This window comes from Sus scrofa, chromosome 7 (assembly GCF_054392235.1).
Source record: "Sus scrofa isolate SSC_HxYL_T2T_F1_AM1 chromosome 7, Sscrofa_HxYL_maternal_Yorkshire_Landrace_v2.0, whole genome shotgun sequence".
Lineage (NCBI taxonomy): Eukaryota > Metazoa > Chordata > Mammalia > Artiodactyla > Suidae > Sus > Sus scrofa.
Window position 1 is genome coordinate 135,682,536 of NC_139389.1, and position 20,917 is coordinate 135,703,452.

General features: G+C 67.4%; 1 protein-coding gene across 2 annotated transcripts in view; it reads left to right on the forward strand.

Annotated features, from left to right (window-relative positions):
* KIF26A (kinesin family member 26A) overlaps positions 1–20,917 on the forward strand; it is a 40,123-nt gene that overhangs the window by 555 nt on the left and 18,651 nt on the right. Inside the window, exons 1-4 of one of the 2 annotated variants that reach the window (XM_021081543.2) lie at positions 1,682–1,869; positions 2,204–2,449; positions 14,565–14,996; positions 20,345–20,535. In XM_021081543.2, the coding sequence (XP_020937202.2) occupies positions 1,828–1,869; positions 2,204–2,449; positions 14,565–14,996; positions 20,345–20,535 (911 nt within the window). In that variant the 5' untranslated portion in view covers positions 1,682–1,827. Of the gene's footprint in view, positions 1–1,681; positions 1,870–2,203; positions 2,450–14,564; positions 14,997–20,344; positions 20,536–20,917 lie in introns of those variants that run through there. The other variant, XM_084967079.1, reaches the window with a different exon arrangement.

Below are 20,917 nucleotides of genomic sequence, written 5' to 3' on the forward strand. Positions count from 1 at the left end.
CCGGGCGGAGGGCGCGAGCGTGAGCTTCTGGAAGCGCCGCCGCGGTGCGGACAAACGAAGTTGCGGGCGTGGCCGGCTCCGGGCGTAGGACCCGGGCTCCTGACGCCGATGTGCTTCTGGGGGTGCAGGTGGGGAGGGCGTGTGTGTGGGGGGAGGGTGGGGTATAGAATCGCGCTTCCAGGGCCTGCCTGTGTGCGTCTGTGTCCCAGGGTAGTAGAGGGGCGGGGGCTGCCGTGTCCTGCTGCCCAGATCCGGAGCGGGGGCTGACCCCTCTTTTCCTTTGGAGGCTTATGAAATAGGAGAGGGGGAAGAGCTGCCGCCTCCAGGCCCGGGGGACAGGGGCTGTAAGGTGTGGGCTGGTGGAGTGAGAGAGGGGAGCCTGCCCCCTTTATGCGCCCCCTACCCCCGCCGCACCGTGCAGGCCATAAACGACTCAAAAACCCGGAAAGAGACGGTCACTCCGCTCCCCTCTTTTTTGAGGAGTGAATGAATGCGGGGGCGGAGAGGACCTTCCAAGTAAAAGGGAGGGAAGGGGTCGCTTGGAGGGACTCAGGAGGGGTGGAGAGCGACTCGACTCCGTCTGAGGGGCTCACTGCGTGCCGGGGAGCCGTGGGTCGGGGTCTCCGCCTGGACCGCGACCAGCTGGCCGCCTCCAGCTCCGGCGCGCAGCCCTCTAGTCCCCCAGGCGCGCCTGTTCGCCGGGGCGCGTGGCGCCGGGTCTCTCCCGAGCCTCTCGGCGGCGGGTGCGGGGCGGCCAGCAGGGGGCGCACGCATCACGAGAAGCCGCGCGGCAGCACCCGCCGAGCCCGACCCTGGGTTTCGGTCTGACCCAGAGCCCCGACCCGGAGCCGCCTGCCGCCTCGGATAACGGTGGTTTTTAGCGTTGAGCTGGAGCAGGAGCAACTGGTCGCCGGAGAAGGGGGGCGACCTCCCAGCCGGAGACAAACAGGCAATTAATTCCGGAGCTAAGTTCCCATCTGCCAGGCCGACTGACAACAGGTCCCACACACCCCCAGGGCCACCTCCTCCCGTTTCCCGGGCGCACAGCTCGCACACCCGCCTTCTTGCACACGCGCGCGGCTGCGAAGACACGCGTGCCGTTTGCAGACGTGCCTAGACACAGACATCCTGGCAGGGGCACTGCCTGTTCCGAGGCGCAGACCGCGGCGACACTCACCCACCCATGACAGTTAAAGCCGCAGGGTGGGCGGCGACGTGCGGAGTGCTCTGGGATTTCCGGAAAAAGCCATCGGGAGTCTGGGGGTTCAGCCCCCTCCTCGTTCCACTTCGTTGCGTGACCTTGGGCAAGACCTTCCCTTTCGCGGCCTCAGTTTCCTCGCGGGTAAAAGTGACGAGTGGGGTGGCGCCTCCCAGGAGACCCCAGGGTCCCGGGCGGGGAGCAGGAAGACGCATGCGCGTCTGTCCTGGGTCTCTCCCCGCGGCCCCCAGCGCCCCTCCCTCGGACTGGGACTCGCCGAACAGGTCGGGGGCCTACGAGTAGGTGGGGCCGCGCCGCGCCGCGCCGCGAAGCAGGACCCCCCTCCCCCACACACTGCCCGGCGCGGGCTTTGGGCGGGGCGGGACAGCCCTCCCAGAGCCCCGCCCACCCCCGCCCCCGGGGTCCCGGGCCCCGCCCAGGCCCCGCCTTCGTCTCCGAGCGCGCCGGCCGCCGCCGCCGTGCGCTCTTCGCCACTCGGCCGCGCCGCGAACTTCCGAACGGCCGGCGGGGCCATGGGGCCGTCCCCGGGTCGGATCACGTAGCCGCGGCGCCCGCGGAGAGCCCGCGCGGCCCCGAAGCAACGGCCCAGACCTTCCTGCGTCCCGGCCATGGGCGGTCGCGGCGCCCCCTTGTGCGCTGCGCAACCCGTGGTACGCGCGGCGGGGCCCGAGAGGGAGGCGGGCGGCGGAGGACCGGCGGGCGGCCCGGGACTGAGCCTGGGACGCAGAGGATGCTCGAGGGGTGCGCGGCGCCCCCTGGGGGCTGGGCCTGGAGCGGAGCGCGAGCGGCGCTGGGCCTCCTGCTCGCGGGGGCCCCAGTCAAGACCTCCTGGAATGGCAAGATTCGCGCCCTGCGCTAACTTTGTCGAGCGCGTCACTTTGGGACTGGGTCACTTGGAGGTCCGGAGTCACCGGTGCTGGGTCCCGGGCTGGCGCCGCCCAGCAGCCCAGGCTCACTGTCCCCTTCCGCCCCAATCCCCCGCAGGTGGCCGAGGGCGGCCCGGCCCGCGAGCCGCTGCAGCTGCTGGAGGTGTCCCCCCGAAAGAGGCTGACCGCCGGGCCCGAGCAGGACCCATGCGGCAGCCGCCCTGCGCCCGAGGGCGCCGGGGCGGGCGCAGAGCAGGGCCACTCGGCCGGCGGGGGCGGCTGGTGCCGCCACTGCCATACGAAGCTCGCCGAGCTCAAGCGACAGGCGTGGAAGCTGGTCAGCGGGCCCGGGACTCCCCTCCGGGTAAGTGACCCTTCCTCGGGCCGCCCTCGGACAGGGCCCGTGCCGAAACTTGGGAGACCCCGGGAACCGGAGGGAGACGAGATTCCTTTATTGATCTGGGGCCAGTCCTGTCCCCTCTCCGGGCCCTGGTTTCCGCGTCTGTGACAGCCTGTGCGTGAGTTGGGGCCTTTCATCATCAGAGAGTCCTGTCGTCTGGTTGGAGGAGGACTGTGCAGATGTCCCACAGCTGGAACCGCAGCCTGTGTTTGGGAGGGGGAGGGGAGCCCGGGAGCCCGCAGGGACTCCAGGCCGGGCGGGACTGCTCCTGCCTTCCCCAGCAGCCCGAGGTGACTTGGTGTGTTGCTGCCCTTGGGGCCCCTGGCCCCCAGCCCGGAGTCTGGAAGACGCACAGCTGGGGCGGGAGGGCTTGGAGGGCCAAGAGGGTGGGCCTCTCCCAGCCCCCTCTCGGCCCCTCCCAGCGTCATGGAGAGGAGCTCTGTGTGGGACACAGCTTGGGGCTCTGCCATTTTAGGCAGTGGCCACCCACCTGGGAATTCGAGCGGCTGGGCCCCTGGGTTCCCCAGGCTCCAGCCCCAGCTGCCAAGGTGTTTGTCTGGGGAGGGGCTCTGCTGAATTCTGTAGCCAATGGGCTTGGCCGGGTCTTGGAAGGAGCTGGGACCATTGTTCCAGGAACAATACGCCCTGGAAGTTTGTACAGCCTGGGAAGGTGGGGGGGGGGTCCCGCAGAGGAAGCTCTTCCCGCTTGACCTGCAGTCTTGCTGAAAGCGGTCCTGGGAAGTAAGTCCACATAACCCCTATTGAATCTAAATATAGCTCTCCGACGAGGCCAAGCTGCTCTGGGCGAGACCCTGGCCTCCCCGTGTCCCCTCCAGGGCAGGGTGGGGCGCGGGGGCAGCGTGAGTCTGGTTTGTGTCCTGGGCACCCTCGCTCTGTGGTCAGGGGAGGGGACCTGTGGCCTGTCCCCCGTGGGACTGGACCCTGCCACCTCTGCTGTCCAGAGCAGGGTGCAGCCTTGCCACGCTCTGCCCCAGACAGCCTGGATTTGGTTGAAGAGTCGCCAGGGCCCCATCGGCGGAAACTGGGGCTGGAGAGAGGAGGGCTTTAGTGACTGAGCTGGGCTCTGCCTGGTGGTGCTGGACGTGTGGCTGGCTGGTTACCAGCGGGCAGGGATCCTGGTGGTGGATTTGGGGTCCCTCATCTGGGAGGTCCCAGGGGTCCCTTCCTGCAGGCAGCTCATCAGGAGATCCCTTGAACCCCCCAGAGTGCTCACCTCCCAGCCCTCCTTGCCTCCCCAGTTTGGCCTTTCATACTGGGTACCCCTCAGTGCCAGGTGAGGGCTCACCCCTTCCCCAGCCGTCCCCAGCAGACCGGGCGGGCCCCCGGCTTCGTTCCTCTCTTTGGTCCCCTTCCCTGCTGCATTTTCTCCTTTGTCAGCCCGGGGGCAGCCTCCTGGGGCCACCCTGGCACTGCTGTCCAACCTGTAGGGCACTGGGCCAGAGAGGAGGAGGGCCCGCGGTCCACTGTTTCTCCGGAGAGGAATGGAACGAGCCGGGGCGGGAGGACCCTTGGGCGATGGGTGCTCGGTCCCCCGACCCGGGGGCCTCGGTGGGTGTTGCTGTCCTGTGCCATCTGGGGTCTGGGCAGCATCCTGACTGATTCGCACACAGCCTGCAGCCTCGCCCGGCCCCAGGGCTTCCTCCAGGGGAGGTGGGGAGATGGGCCCAGATGTGGTCACACAGCTGCTTCTGCTTTTCGTTTGGGGGAGAGCCCTGTGGGGCAGCAGGGGACCCTGTGTGACTGGCTCTGGGTGAGCCCCAGCGAGTCCTCCTAGGAGTCTGGCCCCAAGGTCCAGGGGCACTGGGCTCTGCTCTGAGGCTGTGTTTTCTAGAGTTTTCCATGGGGGGCCCTTTCTTGTTTGTCCGTGAGCAGGGGAGCTTTGTGAGGCCGGTGCTTCACAGTTTGCAGAGAACTTTGCCGCTGTCATCTCACTCCGTCTCATGCTTGTGGCGTCTGGGGAGGCCCCGGACAGGAGGTGGCTTGCTGGGCTCCCATGGCTGGGGTGAGGTGGAGCCGGGATGAGGGCCCGTGTCTCGGGGGTCCCTGCCGGTCCCGGGTGTAGAGGGGGCCTGAGAGGGTCTCGGAGCAGTGACCTTTCAGCCAGCCCGTGGTCCCCATCTCTGACCTCAGCTTCCTGGCCAGGGCTCACCCCTGCTGGCACCCTGCCCACCCCGCTGCGGGCCGTCAGCTTCCTGCTATGGGGGCTCGGGCAGGTTCACACTTGAGACCGCGTGGGCTCCGTTTCCTTCTCTGCACCCCGAGGTGCGCGCGTGGGGCCGGTCTGCACACCGGCTGTCTGCACACCGCAGCCCTTGCTGCTTCTGCAGGATGTGGGCTCAGGTTGGGGGTCACGCTGTGCCCGTCCTTGGTGCCCATAGGGGGGCGGGCGCAGTGGTGGTTGACCCCTGCCCAGCCGTAGGGTGGCCTGGGTGGAAGGCTGCCTCCGCTCCCTTCTTCCCGTGTTGGCCTGGGCTTCCTCACCTGGGTGGCGAGCGTGACCACGGTTTTCACCCGGGGACCTCGTCTGGAGCAGATCGGACTGTGCCCTCCCCCTGCTTCATGAGCCCCGATGCCCCCGGGAGCGTGGGGGAGGGAAGGGCGCTGCCTGCCCAGCTGGGGCCCTGGGACTGTCCTAGCAGAACCAAGGACAGCGGGCCCGCGTGTGCAGGGGATGTCAGGCTGGGGCTGCTGGGCCTCCACCACGCTGCCCTCTGCTCTCACCAGGTTCCCTGGGCCTCATCTCTGCGTGACCCTTCTGGACCCTTGCGTGGCCTGAGCCACGCCGTCCAACTGTCCTGTGCCCTCCGTGGGCCCCACCGCAGATGCCCTGCCCCTCCCCAGGCCCAGCCTCCCGGGGCGCTTCTGCCGGCCCCCTGTTCTCTCTCCCTCCCTGCTTCTGGGGGCTCCCAGCACCTGCCACCCAGCGCCTCCTCTCTGCCACAAGCGCCTCCTCTCTGCCACAAGCGAGTGCCACTCTGTCCCTTTGTCCCCCGAGTCAGAACCTGAGGCCCCAGCCGTCCCTGTCCTGGGTCCTTCCCACCTTGGCACACTGGCCACCCCGGCCACCCCGTTCCCTCAGACTCCTTTCACAACCTCGACTCAGCCCAGCGCAGTGCCCCCAGCGTCCGCTGCCCACCCTCAGGGCAGCCAGAGGGAACTCACTAAACCCAGGATCCATCAGGAGGGACCCAGCCAGTCCTGGGTCCTGCCGTCCCAGCTTGGCCGGCTAGACCGAGGCCCCCCGAAGGCCACAGTCCTTGAGTACAGGGCTCCTCCTCATCCCTGGGGGTGGTGTCCCAGCTCCCTTTTTGCAGATGCCCAGCCTCTGCCCCCCGTCCCTCCCATGCTTAATTGGCAGGACCCCACAGCCATTTGCGGCGCGCGGTGGGGGACTCAGATTGCGCTGACCCGCCTCACCGAGCTCCTGGCACAGAGCTCTGGGGGCCTGTCCCTGTGCAGCGAGTCTCCCTGTCCTCCCCCGGAGCCCCCCTCCCCCACACTCCCGGAGCCCCCTCCCCCCCACTCCACCTTTCTCCAGGAGGCCACTTTGCTGCCACCTGGCCCTGCCTCTCCTCAGCCTTTCCCACACCCCTGGGCCCCTGTGTTGTCTCCATGTCTGGTATGCCACCCTCAGGCCAGGAGCTCTGCCAGGGCAGGCACAGGGTCTGGGTCCCCCAGAAACGTTTGTTGATTGACTGAGTGACCAGGCTCTTCTCCCCACATGCTGCTGTGTTCATCCCGAGGGCTGCTGAGCTGGATTCTGGCTCTCTTTTCTCTAACCCAGATGATGGCCCCGTGGCGATGGTGGTCCCTGGCCCCCTCGCAGCAGTGGGGGCAGGGATCCCGCATGGGGACCCGCTCCAGCTGCCGCCCAGAGGCATCGCCGGAGCCTGTGACTTAGATGTGCCAGTACCGGCACTGAATCGATTAGCGCCCCGATGGGGGATAGCGATCAGCGTTTTCACTCTTGCCACTCTGCTCTGCTCACCCAGGCGGGGGCTCGTCCCCCCACCCTGCAGATTCCAGAGCGCCCCCCTGTGTAGCCCCAGTGCTGGTACCCCTTTTCCACCAAGCTGGACAGCGAGGCTGAATGCTGCCGGGAGGCGGTGTGCTCGCCCCATGCTCAGCTCGCGGTGACGTGACCAGGCTCTGGGGCTGGAGGCCGGGAGACACTCCTGCCTCTCTCTGGGTCCTGGCCGAGGGTGGCGGTCCTGCCAGCGGGGGTCCACGCTCTGTTGCTCCCCCAGGAAGCCTGCGTGGTGGGAGCGAGCTCTGTCCCCACGGCCCCAGCTCTGACTACACTGGTTTGTGATGCTGGGGTCCTGGGGGGCAGGGGCAAGGACTGAGGCCCTGGACCCCACCCCCCCACGCAGTTTGGAACCTCGCCTGAGCTCCGCCAGCTTCTGGGGGACAGCTGGAGCCGCAGCGCCTGCCTCGGGGCTCCCCAGGGTGGGGCACCTGGTGACAGCAGTGTCCCCCAGCTGAGCCAGGTGTCGGCAGGCTCCAGAGACAGCGGGGAGGCGTGAGAGGGGCGGGTGCGCCCTGGGGCGGGCTGCCAGGCACCCTCCCAGCTGGCAGGGGCCCAGATGACTCAGCTGGGAGGGATCAGTCCGTGGGGCGTGGAGGCTCCCAGGCCACTCTGTGGGACCCAGCCTGGGCAGCGGGAGGGTGGAGGCTGGGGCGGGCCTAGCTTTGCCACCTGGCCTCTTCAAGGCCTCGGCCGGCCCCTGCCCACCCCCGGCCTGGCCCTTTCCTAGATGGACAGTGGGCTAGCTGGTGTCCCCTGCTGTCCCCAGGGACTTCCTTGGGTCCCGTGATGGAATGCTGGGCTCCTTGCACCTGTCTTACATCCTTGCTGGTTTGGGTTTTCAGGGTGTGAGGGTGGGCAGTGGGGGGGCAGTGGAGCCCCCGCCCTTTGGATATCAGCCACGAGCAGAGGTGGGGCTTGGGGCACTGGCTGGGGTGCAGGCACCGCACGTCTGGGGTGGGGAGCTTTGCGCCTTGCAGGAGGGAGCCTGCTTCAGGGGAGTCCAGCTGTGGCCAGAGGTGGGGCTGAGCAGGGGGGTGAGACCTGGTCAACAGCTCTACCGCCTCCCTGCTGAGCAGTGGAGGGGCCGGGAGGGAGGGACACCACGTCATCACCACACCTCGGGCTGATCAGAGCCTTGCGGGGGCTTGTCCTGCTCTGGGATGGGTTAACAGTGGGTTGGGACCTTCTCAAGGCTCCCTGGGGTGTCCTGAAGGGGTATTTTATTTGGGGTATTTATCTGGTTCTTACCCTAAATGGCAAGGAAGGTCTAGTTTCCCTTTTCCTTTGCCTGCCAGGAAGCTCAAAGCGAATGACCTCTTCAGCTTTTGCCAACCACATGGCCCTTTCTCACATGACTGTGGGACCTGATCATGCCTGTTTGTTCTAACGTGACCATCTCCAGCCGTGTGTTGGGTTCAGTTTAGGCCATGTGGTTTCTGGAAGCTCCTGCAGTTTGCGTGCATAAGGTGAGGGCCATGAGTGGACAGACAGATTAAAAATGGACGGCGCATGCCCTCAGTGTGTGGGTCTCCGTCTGCTCGTCTGCCTCATGGGGATGGTGGCCAGCCTTTGGTGGCATTGAAGGCCAGGCTGTCCCCGGCCGGGTTCCTGGAAACGGCCTGGCTGGGAGGCCTGGCTTCGGGGAGCTGCTCCCTGGTCGTCCCCCCGAGCGCTGCGCTCCGGGCTCCCCCTTCCCGCTGGGCGGGCACGTGGCTGCTGAGAGTGCTGTGCAAGAGGGGAGCCTGGCCCCACTCCCCGTGGCGTGGTCCCTCCTTGGCAGGGCCCCGCTGCCCGGTCTGGGACAGCATCCTTGGGCTGGGAAATACCTGTTTGGTTTCCTGCTCACGGCACTTTCCCTTCTTGGGCCGTGGTTTGTGGCTCAGGGACTCGCAGTCCACGGGGCTCCTGGTCCTCTGTGGGAGGGGCTCCCTGGCCTCATCTGGGCCGTTCCCTGTCCCCTAGGTGGCATCGCGGGGTTCGGTGGGGGCTGGGCAGGGGTAGGGGCGGGAGGGCTCTGCCGGGCGCCCGGGGCTGGCAGATTTATGGTCCTACGCGCCGAGCGCCAGGCTGCCCTGCGCCTGCGGTGTCTGCCTCGGATGGATGTTCTTACACCGCCCTGTGAGCTCACCTCTGACCCCGGGTGATGGATGCTGGCCCGCGCTGCTGCTGTTTCCGGGAGGAGCGTGCCAGGCGCTGGCCCTGCCCTGGCTCCTGCTCGGGGGCAAGGGCTGCAGGGTTGGCTTCTTCCTAATTGTCCCATTCTCGGCTGCCCGCGCCCGTCCTCCCCGTCAAGCCTGAGTGCAAGGCCGCAGCCCAGCTTTGCCTCCTGGCACCCCCGCCAGCCCCACACACTTGGCCGGCCCAAACCCCAAGGGGTTGTCCAGAAGCCATTCCAGCCTGGCTGCTCAGGGGCTGCCCTGACTGCAGCTGCGGACCCTCCTGGTCTGGTCCCCAGGGCCCCTTTTCTTGGCCCCCAGCCCTTCCCGTGCCCCCCATACTAACCCCAGCTCTACTGCCCAGGCTGTGCAACCTGAGCCAAATGTCTTAGTGTCTCTGAGCCCCGGTCTGAGAAGGGAGCATACTCACGGCAGCCAGCGGGTACGGTGGCTCCCGGGGGGTGGGGGCCTGTGGAGGCCGGTCACCCTGGCGCTCCGAGGGGCAGCTGGCCCACGGTGTGTCTGCGTGTCAGAGCATAGCACATGCCAGGGGCCTGTCCTGCCTGGCGCCTGCCCTCTGCTGGGCAGTTGGTGAGGAGGGTCGGCGGGGTTCCTGCTGTGGGATTGGCTGCCCTTAGGGGACTGGGACCCCTCTCCTCCCTAGATGCCCCTGAGGCCTGGTGGGGGGCTGTGCCATGGGAAGGTGGGGCAGGGAGCTGGGCGGCCAGGGAGGATGGTGCCAGCCTCCAGTCAGCAGGCTGCCTGGCACTTACACACTCAGCTCCATCACACCATGTGGCAGCGGAAGAAATAGCGGTCACAAGGGTGTGGGTGACATTTCCCAGGCCCTGCGCCCTGGCTTCTCCCCTGCGAAGCTCATGCTCTAAACCAAAGTGCCCTGGGTGAGAGGGCTCTGGAAGGGGGTATCCAGGAGGGCTTCCTGGAGGAGGTGACATTTGATCTCAGCTAGAATTCGCCCACAGAGATGGGCCAAGGGTCTCCGGGGGGGCGGGAAGTCACCCTCAAGTTGGGAATGCTGGGAGGCACGTGGAGACTGCATCCCTGGAGCCAGGGGGAGGTTGAGGGTCAGGAGGTGGGGTGGAGGGCAATTGTTGCCCCGGCCTGGGGCAGAGTTGGGGCCTGGCCTGGCCTGGGAGGTCCTTTGATAAAGAGCTAAAGTCCCCCGGATTCCTGGGGCCAGCTGGCGGGGAAGGGCCCCCTTCAACTTCTGTGCCTGCCCCTTTGCTGGGGCTCAGAGCCCCCTGAGTGGCCGTGGGGGGCCTTGGCACGGCTGGGCTTGCAGGGCGTGGAGTAGCCCACCCAGGGGGAGGCCCTGCTAGAGGGAAACTGAGGTCCGGGGGCCGTGCCTGCGTCCAGAGTTGGACCGTTGAGCTGAAAGTCGTGTCTGCCCCCTGCCACCAGGCAGCCGTGTGCTGACGAGGCTGCCGCCCACTGAGGCGTCCTGCTGGACTGGCCTGCAGCCTCCTGGGTCCGCCGTCTTGTTTGGCCTCACGTGGAGGACAGGGAGGCCATTGAGGGGAGGAGGTCTCAATGAACTAGTGTGTGGCCAAGCTGCCCAGCTGGCTGGCTCCTGGCACGGGGCCTTGGGGATGGGCGCCGGGCAGCTCTGGGTGGGCCCGGCTGTGAGCGCCCCTCCCCCTCGGAACCGCAGGCCCTGGGGGCTGGGATGGTCACCAGTGTCCTGGCTGGTGGACCAGGGAGGGTGGGGCTTGGGTCCCCAGGTCTTCCACTGGACCCAGTGGCGGGGGGGGGGGGGGCCCTCGGCTGGGGGTCGTGCCTTGGTGAGGCGCCCAGTGGGTGGGATGCCCCGGGCAGCGGAGGCGTGGCTGGAACACTGAGCCCCTGACCCTCCAACCCCGCCCGCCAGGCTGCACGAGACCTGGGAATGTCCTCGATGGCAGCAGGGCGCGGGAGGGCAGCGCCTGCAACCAGGGGTCCCTTCCTGGACCTGTTGTCAACTCCGGAAGCACGGGGTCGCGCCCAGCGCGCTTTGTTTGTGGAGGGAAGGGAGGAGGGGCAGAGAGGGCTGGGCCTGGTCGGGGGTGGGCAGGGGCCCCGGGAGGCCCGGACACGGGGCTCAGCAGCCTGCATGTCACACCTGCCCGTCTGGGCGGCGGGGGGCGCTCCTCCAGGCTGGGCCTCTGGTCCCATTGGCTTTCCTAGTCACCTAGGCGGTGGGTGCTGGAGCCCCTTTTAGAAGATGGGGTGATGGGGGGCTCAGAGAGGGTCGTCTGGGCCCTTTTCTGAGCTGGGGAGTGGAGCCCTTCCCCGGCCCTCCCGGGGGGGTCTTGGCAGGGGCTCAGACCCCCGGGGCTGGGCCTGGCTGGCCCGGGCAGGCAGAGTCTCTCCTGGTGGTGATGGTGGGGCAGCTGGGCCCTGCTGAAGTCCTCCTGGGACGCCTCGCGGGGAAAATGGAAGGATTACTTAAAGCGGCTCGGAGACCCCTGGAGCAAGATGGAGGAGGAAACGTCATCGTTTTTCACGGGGGGAGGCTCCCCCAAACCCGTGTGGCGTGAAGGGGGGTGGGAGGCGGTGCTACATTGAGTCAAATTAAGACAAAGTCTCCGAATGCAAGTAAAACAGCTGTTTAACTAGACCGTGAAGAGGGAATTAAAAGTCATATTTTGCAGCAGGGAAATTACTGTCTTTTTGAAGGTGCTTGGGGTGCTGCCAGGCCATGTGGTGGCTGGTACTTTCAGGGGTTCAAATCCCAGAACTTAGCACTGTGACCACTTGAGGGCTGGGCCTGTGGGCTCTGGAGCTGCCAGGAGCTGCCCCAGGGCAGGGAGAGGAGACCGGGCCAGAAAAGGGTGGGCTTCCCAGCTGGGCCTCCCTCAGCCGCCCCCGCCCCCCATGCTTCCCACCTCCTCCCCGTCAGAGGATTGTTGGCTGTGCTGGGGGGGACCCACGGGGGACGGGGCCCAGGGGGCAGCAGGTGGATCACGGGCCAGGGTGCCGGCTCTGGGTCTGTCCTGCCCAGAGCCACTGGTCCCAGGCCGGCCCCTCCCGTGTGGGCGTGACTCTGAGGGACTGGCCTGCAGTGAGTGTCCCAGGCTGCTCAGTGGCCCAGCCACTTCTGCTTCCAGCCTGTCTGAGGGCTCAGCACACTGGGCCCTCTGGTCATCTCAGGCGGGCCTTTCTTCCTTTCCGGCCTCTGCTGTCTCACGTGTGCGACAGGAGATGGCGGTGGGAGAGGTGGGCCCCGAGGAGGCTCTGGCCGTGGGGTGGGGCTGGGGGTGTTGGGACTGGCCCCGCTGGCAAGCAGGACTCCTGGGACCTGGGACCTGGGGACTGTGAGCCCGTGAGCCCCTGCTTGGCTTGCCCTGGGCTTGTCTTCCTTGAGCTTGGTGGGCTTCCTCCCCCTGCAGAGCCCCACGTGGGGCTTTGATGCGCAGAGCCCAGCCCCCAGCTGGGGGCGGGGCCTGGGCGGGGCCGCCGGGATGGGGGCTGGGGCAGGCCGGGCATTTGGCAGCCCCCAGCCCAGGCTCTTCCCTCTTTCCTTCCTGCCTCCTCCTGTCGGGCCAGGGAGGGAGTGCCAGGGTGGCTCCCTGGAGGCCGAGTCCCCCAGGCAGACAGAGGCCCTAGAACAATGGGCGGCTGGGCCCGGGGGCCGGGCGGGGTCTGGGCCGCCTTTCAAGTCGGGTTAATGGCTGGAGCGGGCGGCACTTCCTTCCCCTCTCGCCAGCCCACCATCAGCAGCCTCCCGCTGAGTGGAAAAACCAGAGTAATCAGAGCCCGGCCTGGAAAACGGGCGGGGGTGACGGGGGTGACGGAGTGACCGCGGCCTGACAGCCGGGCCTGTCTCAGCCCGCGTGGCTGGGGGACCCAGTGTCTGGCTTCCATTTGTGGCCCGTGGACCCCGAGTGGGCCTCCCCCACGTCCACAGGGCTCCCCCGCCCCCAGCGTGATTCCCGCAGGGCAGCATGGGGTGGGGGGGGGTCTGCTAATTGGGACCAGACACGCCTGGCACTTCAGAGGCTCTGGGGCCATCCAGCCCCCGCTGGAGAAAAGCCAGGCCTTCCGGAGCGGCCTGTAAATCAGGCAGCTGGCACGGCTGGGCCCCGCCTGCCTGCGGGCGAGCAAGGGGAGCAGCTCCCTGCGGGCCTCACCCTGCGGGGGCCGGGGTGGCATCGCACACCTCCTCTCGCTGCGCTTTTTAGCTTTTTACAAACAGGGCTGGGGGCAGCCCCGTGCGAGCAAGTCTGCTGGTGCCGATTTTCCAACAGCAGTATTATCAGTATCGTCATTATCATTATTATTATTTTGCTGTCTAGGGCCGCACCCCCGGCACATGGAGGGTCCCAGGCTAGGTCTCAGCGTGAAAGGGTTTTTAGATGTGAGGCTGTTGCACACGGACCAGACCACAGCGTAGTGTAGACGTACCTTTTAAATGCCCCGCGAAACCGAAAACTTGACGGGACTCGTGTTATTTCCGTACTCACGTGATTGCGGTGATGGGGACCGAACCCGAAGTACCCCTGAGGCCTGCCTGTCCTGGGGACACAGGAGCAGCGCGATGCCCTGCGGATGCTGGGCCAGCAGAATGTCCCCGTGTAGCGGGCCGCCCTCCACGGCCGGCTCCCTGGGCCCCTCCCAGGTGCCTGCGGATACCAGCCAGGCAGCCACAGGTTGGGCTCGGGGACCCTGGGTGGCATAACGGAGGGGCCCCTTTTGTGTGGTGCCTTTGCTTCTGAATCTGAGGGTGTGAGGAGGTTGTGGTCCCCTTTGTGGCCAGTAGGGCAGCTGGACTGGCGCCAGACCTGGCCTGGAGTCCTTTGGGGATGGGTGGCCCGGGAGGAAGGACCCAGCAGGTCCAGCTGGGAGAGACGGGAGCGGGGAGCTGGCGGAAGGGGAGACACAGGCCTGCCTTTGGAGTTTGCTCTGCGAGGTGGCACCGGCCGAGCCCTGGGTGGTCACGGCCGCAGCCGAGCTGGGCTGACGCTCTGCTGAGGGGGTGTCCCGGCCAGGCACGTGTGGTTGGGGCTGGCCCCCCGCGTAGACCCTGAGCCTGGCAGGGCGGCCTGGGGAGAGGCCGAGGCAGGGCCTGGTGGGGCAGTGGGGGGACAGGGGTGGGCCCCTGGGGTGTGACATAGCTTCCCTACCATGAGCTTTCTTGCAAGGACTGGCTCCATCTTCCTCCTCCTCTTTCTTCCAGAGGTGTCACCTCCTCCAGGAAGCCCTTCCTGACCTCAGGCTGGGCCAGGACCCCCTCTGGGCTCCCCAGGCTCCTGTTCCTAGCCTTCTCTGGATCCAGGCTCGTGGTCAGAGAGACCCATGTGTCCGCCTCAGCGCAGGGCAGGGGTTGGGCTACGGGGACCACCACCAAGCAGCATAGACCCCAGGGGCCAAGCTCCTGCCCATGGTGGAACGTGGTGGCTTCAAGACTTGCCTCCTGCCAGCCATGCACGGGCCGCTGTCTTCCGTGGACCTGGAGTCCTGCTCGCCCTTGCCGTTCTGTCACCGGGCCTGGCTCCTGCTGGCATGTGTGTGGCAGAAGCGGCTACATTCCCGTCCCGTCGTGACCAGGGCTGGAGACACCACCAAGGCAGGGAGAGGGTCTCCAGCCCCCCAGCCCTGCCCGCACCAGCCTTGGAATGGACGTGGCTTTCAGCCGGGACCCCGAGGGCCTGCTTCTGCCAGCCCCTGGCTGCTCCGCGCGTTGTCGGGGGCGCTGCGAGCCTCCCTGTGAAGCCCTGGCACCATCTGCCTGCTGGGTGCATGCGGACGAGACCGTTCAGGGCTTCCTACCCAGTTACTGAGTGGGCGGCGGCCGTCTGCCGTGGTGGTGAGGACCGGGCGGAGGGTCCCGGCGTCCAGGTGCTGACCGCTTTTGTCCCTTATTCCCCGCCAGGACCCGTGCCTCTCGGCTCTGCTTCTCGACAAGCTGCCTGCGTGTCGCCCGGAGGCCGAGCGCCGCTGCGATGTCTGTGCCACGCGCCTGAACCAGCTCTCGCCGGAGGCCCTGCGGCTGCTGCAGGCACCCGCCAGCCGTGAGGACCCTGACGCCCCTCGTGGAGGCCCCGGCCTCACACCCCCCAGCACCGGCACCGGTGCCGCCACCAGCCAGAGGGATGTACCAGCACCGGCGGGGAGGCAGCCGAGCCGAGCGGGGCCGGACAGGAGGAAGGGGCTGGCCTGGCCTTCCGGGCCCAGCGTTCAGGTGTCAGTGGCGCCCGCCGGCCTGGGCGGAGCCCTGAGCACGGTCACCATTCAGGCCCAGCAGTGCCTGGAGGGCATGTGGAGTGTCTCGAGGGTCAACAGCTTCCTGCCACCGTCATGCCTGGTGAGTGCCCTGGCCGAGGTGGGCTGGGGGCCGGGAGTCCAGCCGGGTCGGGCCTGGGCCCTCTCCTGGGGACCCCTGTCTGTGTCTCGCCACTGTGGGTGCCCTGCAGCACGGCTCCCCCCAAAGCAGGGGGTCTGCGGACGCTGGGGGAGGCCTCAGACATTCCCAAGGCCTGCGTCAAGTCTGCCTGCCGGCTGACGGAAGATCCTTCTCCTGCTGGCCCCGCCCCGTCCAGGCTCTCCTGCCCGGGGCACCTGCTGCGCTGGGTGACAGCCTGGATTGTGGCGAGAGGCCGACTCTCTCACCAGCCCGGCCTCGCAGGAGCTGCCTCTGTTCCGGTGACGGCCCCCACCCACAGGCCCACCAGATTGTCACCCAGAGCGGTGGCATGGCCTCATGGAACCAGCTCGGGGCACCAGTGGGTGCTGTGGGTGCCACAGACCTGGGCCGGGTGTGCCCAGGGAGGGGCCCGTGGTCTGAGGTGCCCCCAGCTCTGGAGTCGGAGCTGGGGCCCGGCCCCCGTGGTCACAGAGCTTTGCTGTGTGTGTGGGGGGGGTTCTCCCATGTGTCCTCTGTGCCCCCCGGTTTTCCATCTAGCAGACGGGTACCAGCATAGGGGTCAGCAGAGGGTGGCTTTTGGGATCGGGGTTTTCGTGGGACCCCAGAGGAATGTGGTTTGGGGTTGGCGCTGTAGGGGCTGTCCCCAGAGGCCTTTCCCCAGAAGGCCTGAGCGCTCAGGACTGGGGATGCCCTCTTGTGGGGCTTCATGCCCTCAGCGGCACCACCCTGCTTGGCGGGGAGGGAGGGGTGCGAGGCTGAGGCCCAGCAAACCACAGGAAGGGCGGTCTCGGCAGAGGGACCGGTCGGTGTGCGGGCCTGGAGGTGTGAAGCCCGAGGCCTTAGGGGCCGGAGCTGGGGGTGGGGTCCCGGGCAGGTGCTGCCCGGGTGTTCGGGCCGTGGAGAGGCCCCCGCGTCCCAGCCCCGCCCCGCCCCCTCCCGGGGCAGAGCGATTAGCAGGGTTTGTGGAACCTTTCCAGTCATTGCAAAGCCGGCTGCACAAACTTGCCCAGCGAGGAGCGTCTCTGAGCCGGAGCGCGGAGCGTGGAGCGCGGAGCCCCTCCTGTGGTCTCTGCGCCCCGGGGGCTGTGGGGGCTGAGGCACAGGGAGCCCCCGGCCCCGCCCCTGCCTCTGGGCCAGCCCTGCTGGCGGCCAGAGGTGCCGGGACTTGCCGCTGGGGCTGGCCCAGCCGAGGTGGCCCGTCCTGGGGGCCTCCCTGGCCTTGGGCAGCTTGGGACGCAGAGGCCCTCTGGGAAGAACGTCCAGCCTGCAGCGGGTGTGTGACGGTGCACCCGGGCGTGGCCTCACTGCTTCCGCCTCCTCCTGGGCGAGGCCAAGAGGAGGGAGGCCATCGCCCGCTGCCCCCTGGCCTGGGAACCAGCACTGAGGTGGGTGAGCTGGCGGCCTCCCTGGAGGAGGTGGCCTTGAGCTGGGCCTGGATGGAGGTGTCAGAGGTGTGGGGGGACCGAGGAGGCGGCTGGGAATAGCCCAGGGGCTCCCTCCCTGGGGGGGGGACCAGCGCACTCCTGCAGGCGGAGGTGGTTGGCCGAGGCTCCGAGGGCCCCTGGAGGCAGAGGAGGGGGCAAAGGGGGGAACGTGCCCCCTGGGGTCACGGGACTCTGGTCGGGCAGCCCTGCCAGCGAGTGGCCTGTCACCATAAAATGTGAGCGTTTAAGGCTCCCTCTCGGTTTTCTGTGTGCATCGACGGCGCGGGGTGGGCGGGAATGGATTTATAATTAGACAGCAGTCCTGGCGATCAATGGAGAGATTATTAGAACCATAAGTAGAACTTGAGGACTCGGATGAGGTAATTTCCTCTGCACCGGGGCATTGATCACTAGTGGTGGCCCTGGAATGTTGAAATACTGGGTGTTCGGCTCTAGAATCCAATACTTCGGGAGAGACGTGTGGTGAATCCCCACCGCAGCCCATCAGCGGCCCTGGGGTGCAGTTTCCAGGCCCCCGTGGGTCTGTGCTGGTGAGGTGGGTGGCCGGGGTGCTGGCCGGGAGCCCGCCCCCTGGGCTGCCAGGGGTTGTTGTGTGTGCGTGGCCACCTCGAGAGCCCTCGGCCAGCCGCGCTGTGATCCAGACTGCAGCCCGCTGCCCTGACAGAGCCCAGAGCTTGGCCCTTTCGGGGCCGTTCCTCTCCCTGGCGTCCAGGCCTGATTCCCAGCCTCAGGGCCAGCCAGCGGGACAGTCCAGCGGTGGCTTTCCAGACTGTGTCCATTAGACGACGGAGACGCTGCGGGAGCTGGGTCGTGGCCTGTCACCCACCCCGGCCTCCCTGAGAGCTCTGGCTCACCCTAGATGCCCTGCCCTGGCCTGTTCCACGGGGACCTGGCTGGGAGCACCAGTGTCCCCCCCTGCCCCGTGTCGACAGGGTGTCGTCTGCCATTCTCAGGCCACCTGCACTCGTTCTGCATACAGCCAGGTGCCACGAGATTGAGGCTCTGGCCTCCTGACCCCACCATAGGCTAGAGGTAGCCCAGCCTGGGGCGGCCGAGGGCGGGGCTGCGTTACTGGTGAAAGGTGCTGCTGGCATGGGTCCCAGGGCCGTCTGTCCAGGGAGGAGGACCTGGAGCAGAGGGCTCCCAGCCTGCCGCGGGGCTGGGGCAGTGGAAACTCGGCCCGGGCAGGGAGGATGAAAGGCTTCCCGGAGGAGCCGCTGCTTTGAGGGGGAGGTGAGGTCATTGTGATGGAGCCAGGCTTCCCCGCTGTCCACGGACTTGGGGACACTCCTCCTGCTGCCCCTGTGCCAGCTTGCTTGCCTCCCCCGCTTCCCATGAACCCCGGAGGCGGCGGTCCCATCCCTGGTGGGTGCCCACTTGTCCTCAGGGATGTGGCCGGGAGGGTGTGGGGTGGAGGGAGCTTTGTCTCTGCGGCCTCTTCGACGCACTGCTGGTGCCTTCTCTGGGCTGCAGTTTCCACACCCCTGTGGCCAGGGGGCAGGACATTCCCAGCCTGGGGCTCTTGGGGCCACCAGGAGAGCTTGGAGGGGGCCCTGGTGCCTGGCACACGCCCACTGAGCGATGCCAGCCGTGCCCCCTGCAGGGCTGAGACGGTGACTGCAAGATGCAGCTCTGGCCGCCCCTTGGCCCCCACCCCCTGCGCCCCAGGGCGGCACTCCTGAGGGGCTGGTGGACGCCCTCCTTCCTGCGCCTGAACCTTCCAGAGGTGGAGTTCAGGCACGGAGGTGTCCTCGGGGATGGGCTAGCCTGGCGTTTCCCAAACTGTGCTCCCCGGCACCCGCCGTGGCCCCTGCGTGGCCCTCACACTCCCCTCTCTTCATGCTTTGCTTTTGTTGCTGCTCTGGTGCCTCCATCACGTCTTCTGTTTGGCCGCCCGCCCGCCCCTCGTCCCCTCTCTGCTGTCCCCATGTCATGGTCCCCCGTCCGCCCGCCCCTGGCTGCTGGCATGCCCCGGCTCTGCTTCCGGCAGGAATCGGCAGCCGTCCCAGGGGCCGGAGCCGCGTCCCCGCAGCTCAGGGGCCGGTGGAGCCGAGGTGCGTGCAAGACGCCTGAGACAGGTCAGTGTGGGCGGCCTACACTGTCGCGGTGGTGCCGGAACTTTCTGGCTGGAGGCAGAGGTACTGGCGTGGGACCCTGGGATGGCTTGGCCATGGGGGGCCGTGGGCCGTAGCTCTGCCCCCGGGACCCCCTGGCCCTGTCCCCCACTGTCCGAGATGCCTCACCAAGCTGGATGTCCGGCTGTCCCGGGCTGGTGGGAGCAGTGTGGGTACCAGGGGTGAGCCCCCGGCCTGGGCTGCCAGCCCAGTGGGCGCTCAGCCAAAGCCAGCTCAGGGCCCCGCATTATGTGCCCTTTAAAGTGAGTCCTGAGCTCTGCTGCTCTGGGCACAGAGGGGCTTAGGTCTCTCCTGGGGAGTATGTACGTTAAGTGACAAAAGTGACAAAAGAGAAGTAGTGTTTGGGGCCAGGGAGCATGGCAGATCACCTGCACGCGAGGTCTCGGGAAAGAGCAGGCAGTGTCCAGGCAGCTGGGTCCTCGGCTGCCAATGTCACATTTGCCCTCGAGGTCCCGCAGCCGCCTGGAGGAGGGGCAGTGGTCCGGTCCCCGTAGCCAGTCTCAGTCCAGGGCATTCCTCGAGAACGGTGTCCCTCCGTGCCTCCAGCCCCCTTTCCCGTGGGTGCCGGGCCTGCCTTCTGGCCGTGGGCTCCGCGTGTCTCGTGCTGTGTCCCTGCGGGCTGTGTGCTCCTGGTTTATCCAACTCCTGGTGAGGGCCCAGACCCAGGGTGTGGTGGGCGCCCTCTGGGCCTCCTGACCCCTGGTGTGCACTAGGTGCTCAGGCAAGCCGGTAGGGTGGGGACTCGGTGCCGCGTGGTTGAGCCCGGCCTGTTACTCCACGAGTGGGCCATGCTGGGTGGGCTGGGGGAAGCCGGGGAGAGTTCTGAGGACTGGGGGAGGCCGGGCACAGGGAGTGGCCTGGAGAAGGAGAGGGCCGGCCAGGTGGGGTTCTGAGGGATGCCCAGGAGCTCCTGCCCTATAGGCAGATACAAGGCAGGTGGCAGGGTGTGATCTGCTGGCACAGTGCCTGGGCTGTTCCACATTGTCCCTTGTGAGACCCCGAGGATGCTAGGCCCTCTAGGGCGGGACTGCTCCCTGGGCTCCTCACCTGCAGGTCACCAGACAGGCCCACGTCCTTGCAGCCTGAGGACCCCTGTCCTCTGCCAGGCTGGGCACAGGGGACGGTGGCTGACAGTGCCCTGGCCACGTGATGCTGGGAGCCCCAGGGACTAGGCTGTGGTGCCTGGGAGCTGTGACGGCTCGGGCTGGGGCCGGCGGGGAGGGGCTGGGGCTGGGGCTGGGTGGCCGGGCCGAGGCAGGCCGCTGCCCTCCCCTGCCAGGGCCACGTCTCTCCCCCTCTAGGGCCTATCCGGACCTCCAATGTGCCAGCGCCGTCCTGGGGGGCGTTTAATTACATTTGCGCTTCGTTCCAAGGCTGTCTCTCTTTCTGGAATTTATTTGAGCTAATTAGTAGGAAAGGCCAGAGTAGTATTTCAGACGGTGGGAAGATCGCACGTTATCCTCCCGGGCGATTAGCGCTCGTGACAAATATTTATCGTCTCTTCTCTAATCACGCCTCTGGGGGCTCCGGGGCGGACGGAAGGGTGAGGGGTGCGCGGGTCCCTGTCCACTGTCCTGATCACTGTGGTCACTGCATTTCTGGACTGAAGGAGGAGGGGCTGGAACGTCAGGTCCCCGGGCGGGGGGACCCCAGGGAGCTCGTGGGCGGGCTGGGCAGGTGGCCTCACTGGCTCCCTCCTTCCCTCCAGGCTGAAGCAGCGGTGGCCGCGGTGGCGGTGGCAGACACGGTCCGGGATGGCCCCCCTTCCGTGGGGCCCGATGGCATGTTGAAGACGTGGGCCCCTGGTGGAGCCTGCTCTGCGGCCCTGGTCACCCCGGCCCCGGGCACGCCGGTCGGGGGCTCCACGGGCCCGTCAGCTGCAGCCTCCTTCTTCCTCAGGTACGTCCTCCTGGGCCGGGGCCTGGGCCTGGCTTGGGGGCGGCGTGGACGAGAACAGCGTGAGGGGCCTGGGGACCTCGCTTCTGGCCCTGGCGACCTCGCTTCTGGCCCTGGCGCCCTGCTGCTGAGTGGAGCAGAGCGGAGCTCACAGCTGGCGGGTGGGCCTGCCTCCCAGGCACCACGTTGACTGCGGCGTCCAGCGAAGGCCTCTCGCCCCCGAGGTGGGGTGTAGCCAAGGGCAGGGTTCAAACTCAGTCTCTGCTCCTCCAAGCTGTGCGACCTCGGGCAAGACACCTAACCTCTCTGTGCCTCTGTTTCCTTGCCCATCAGAGGTGCTTTCCGCAGAGGTGCAGCGAGCTGTCTGCGAGGCCCTGGGAGTGGG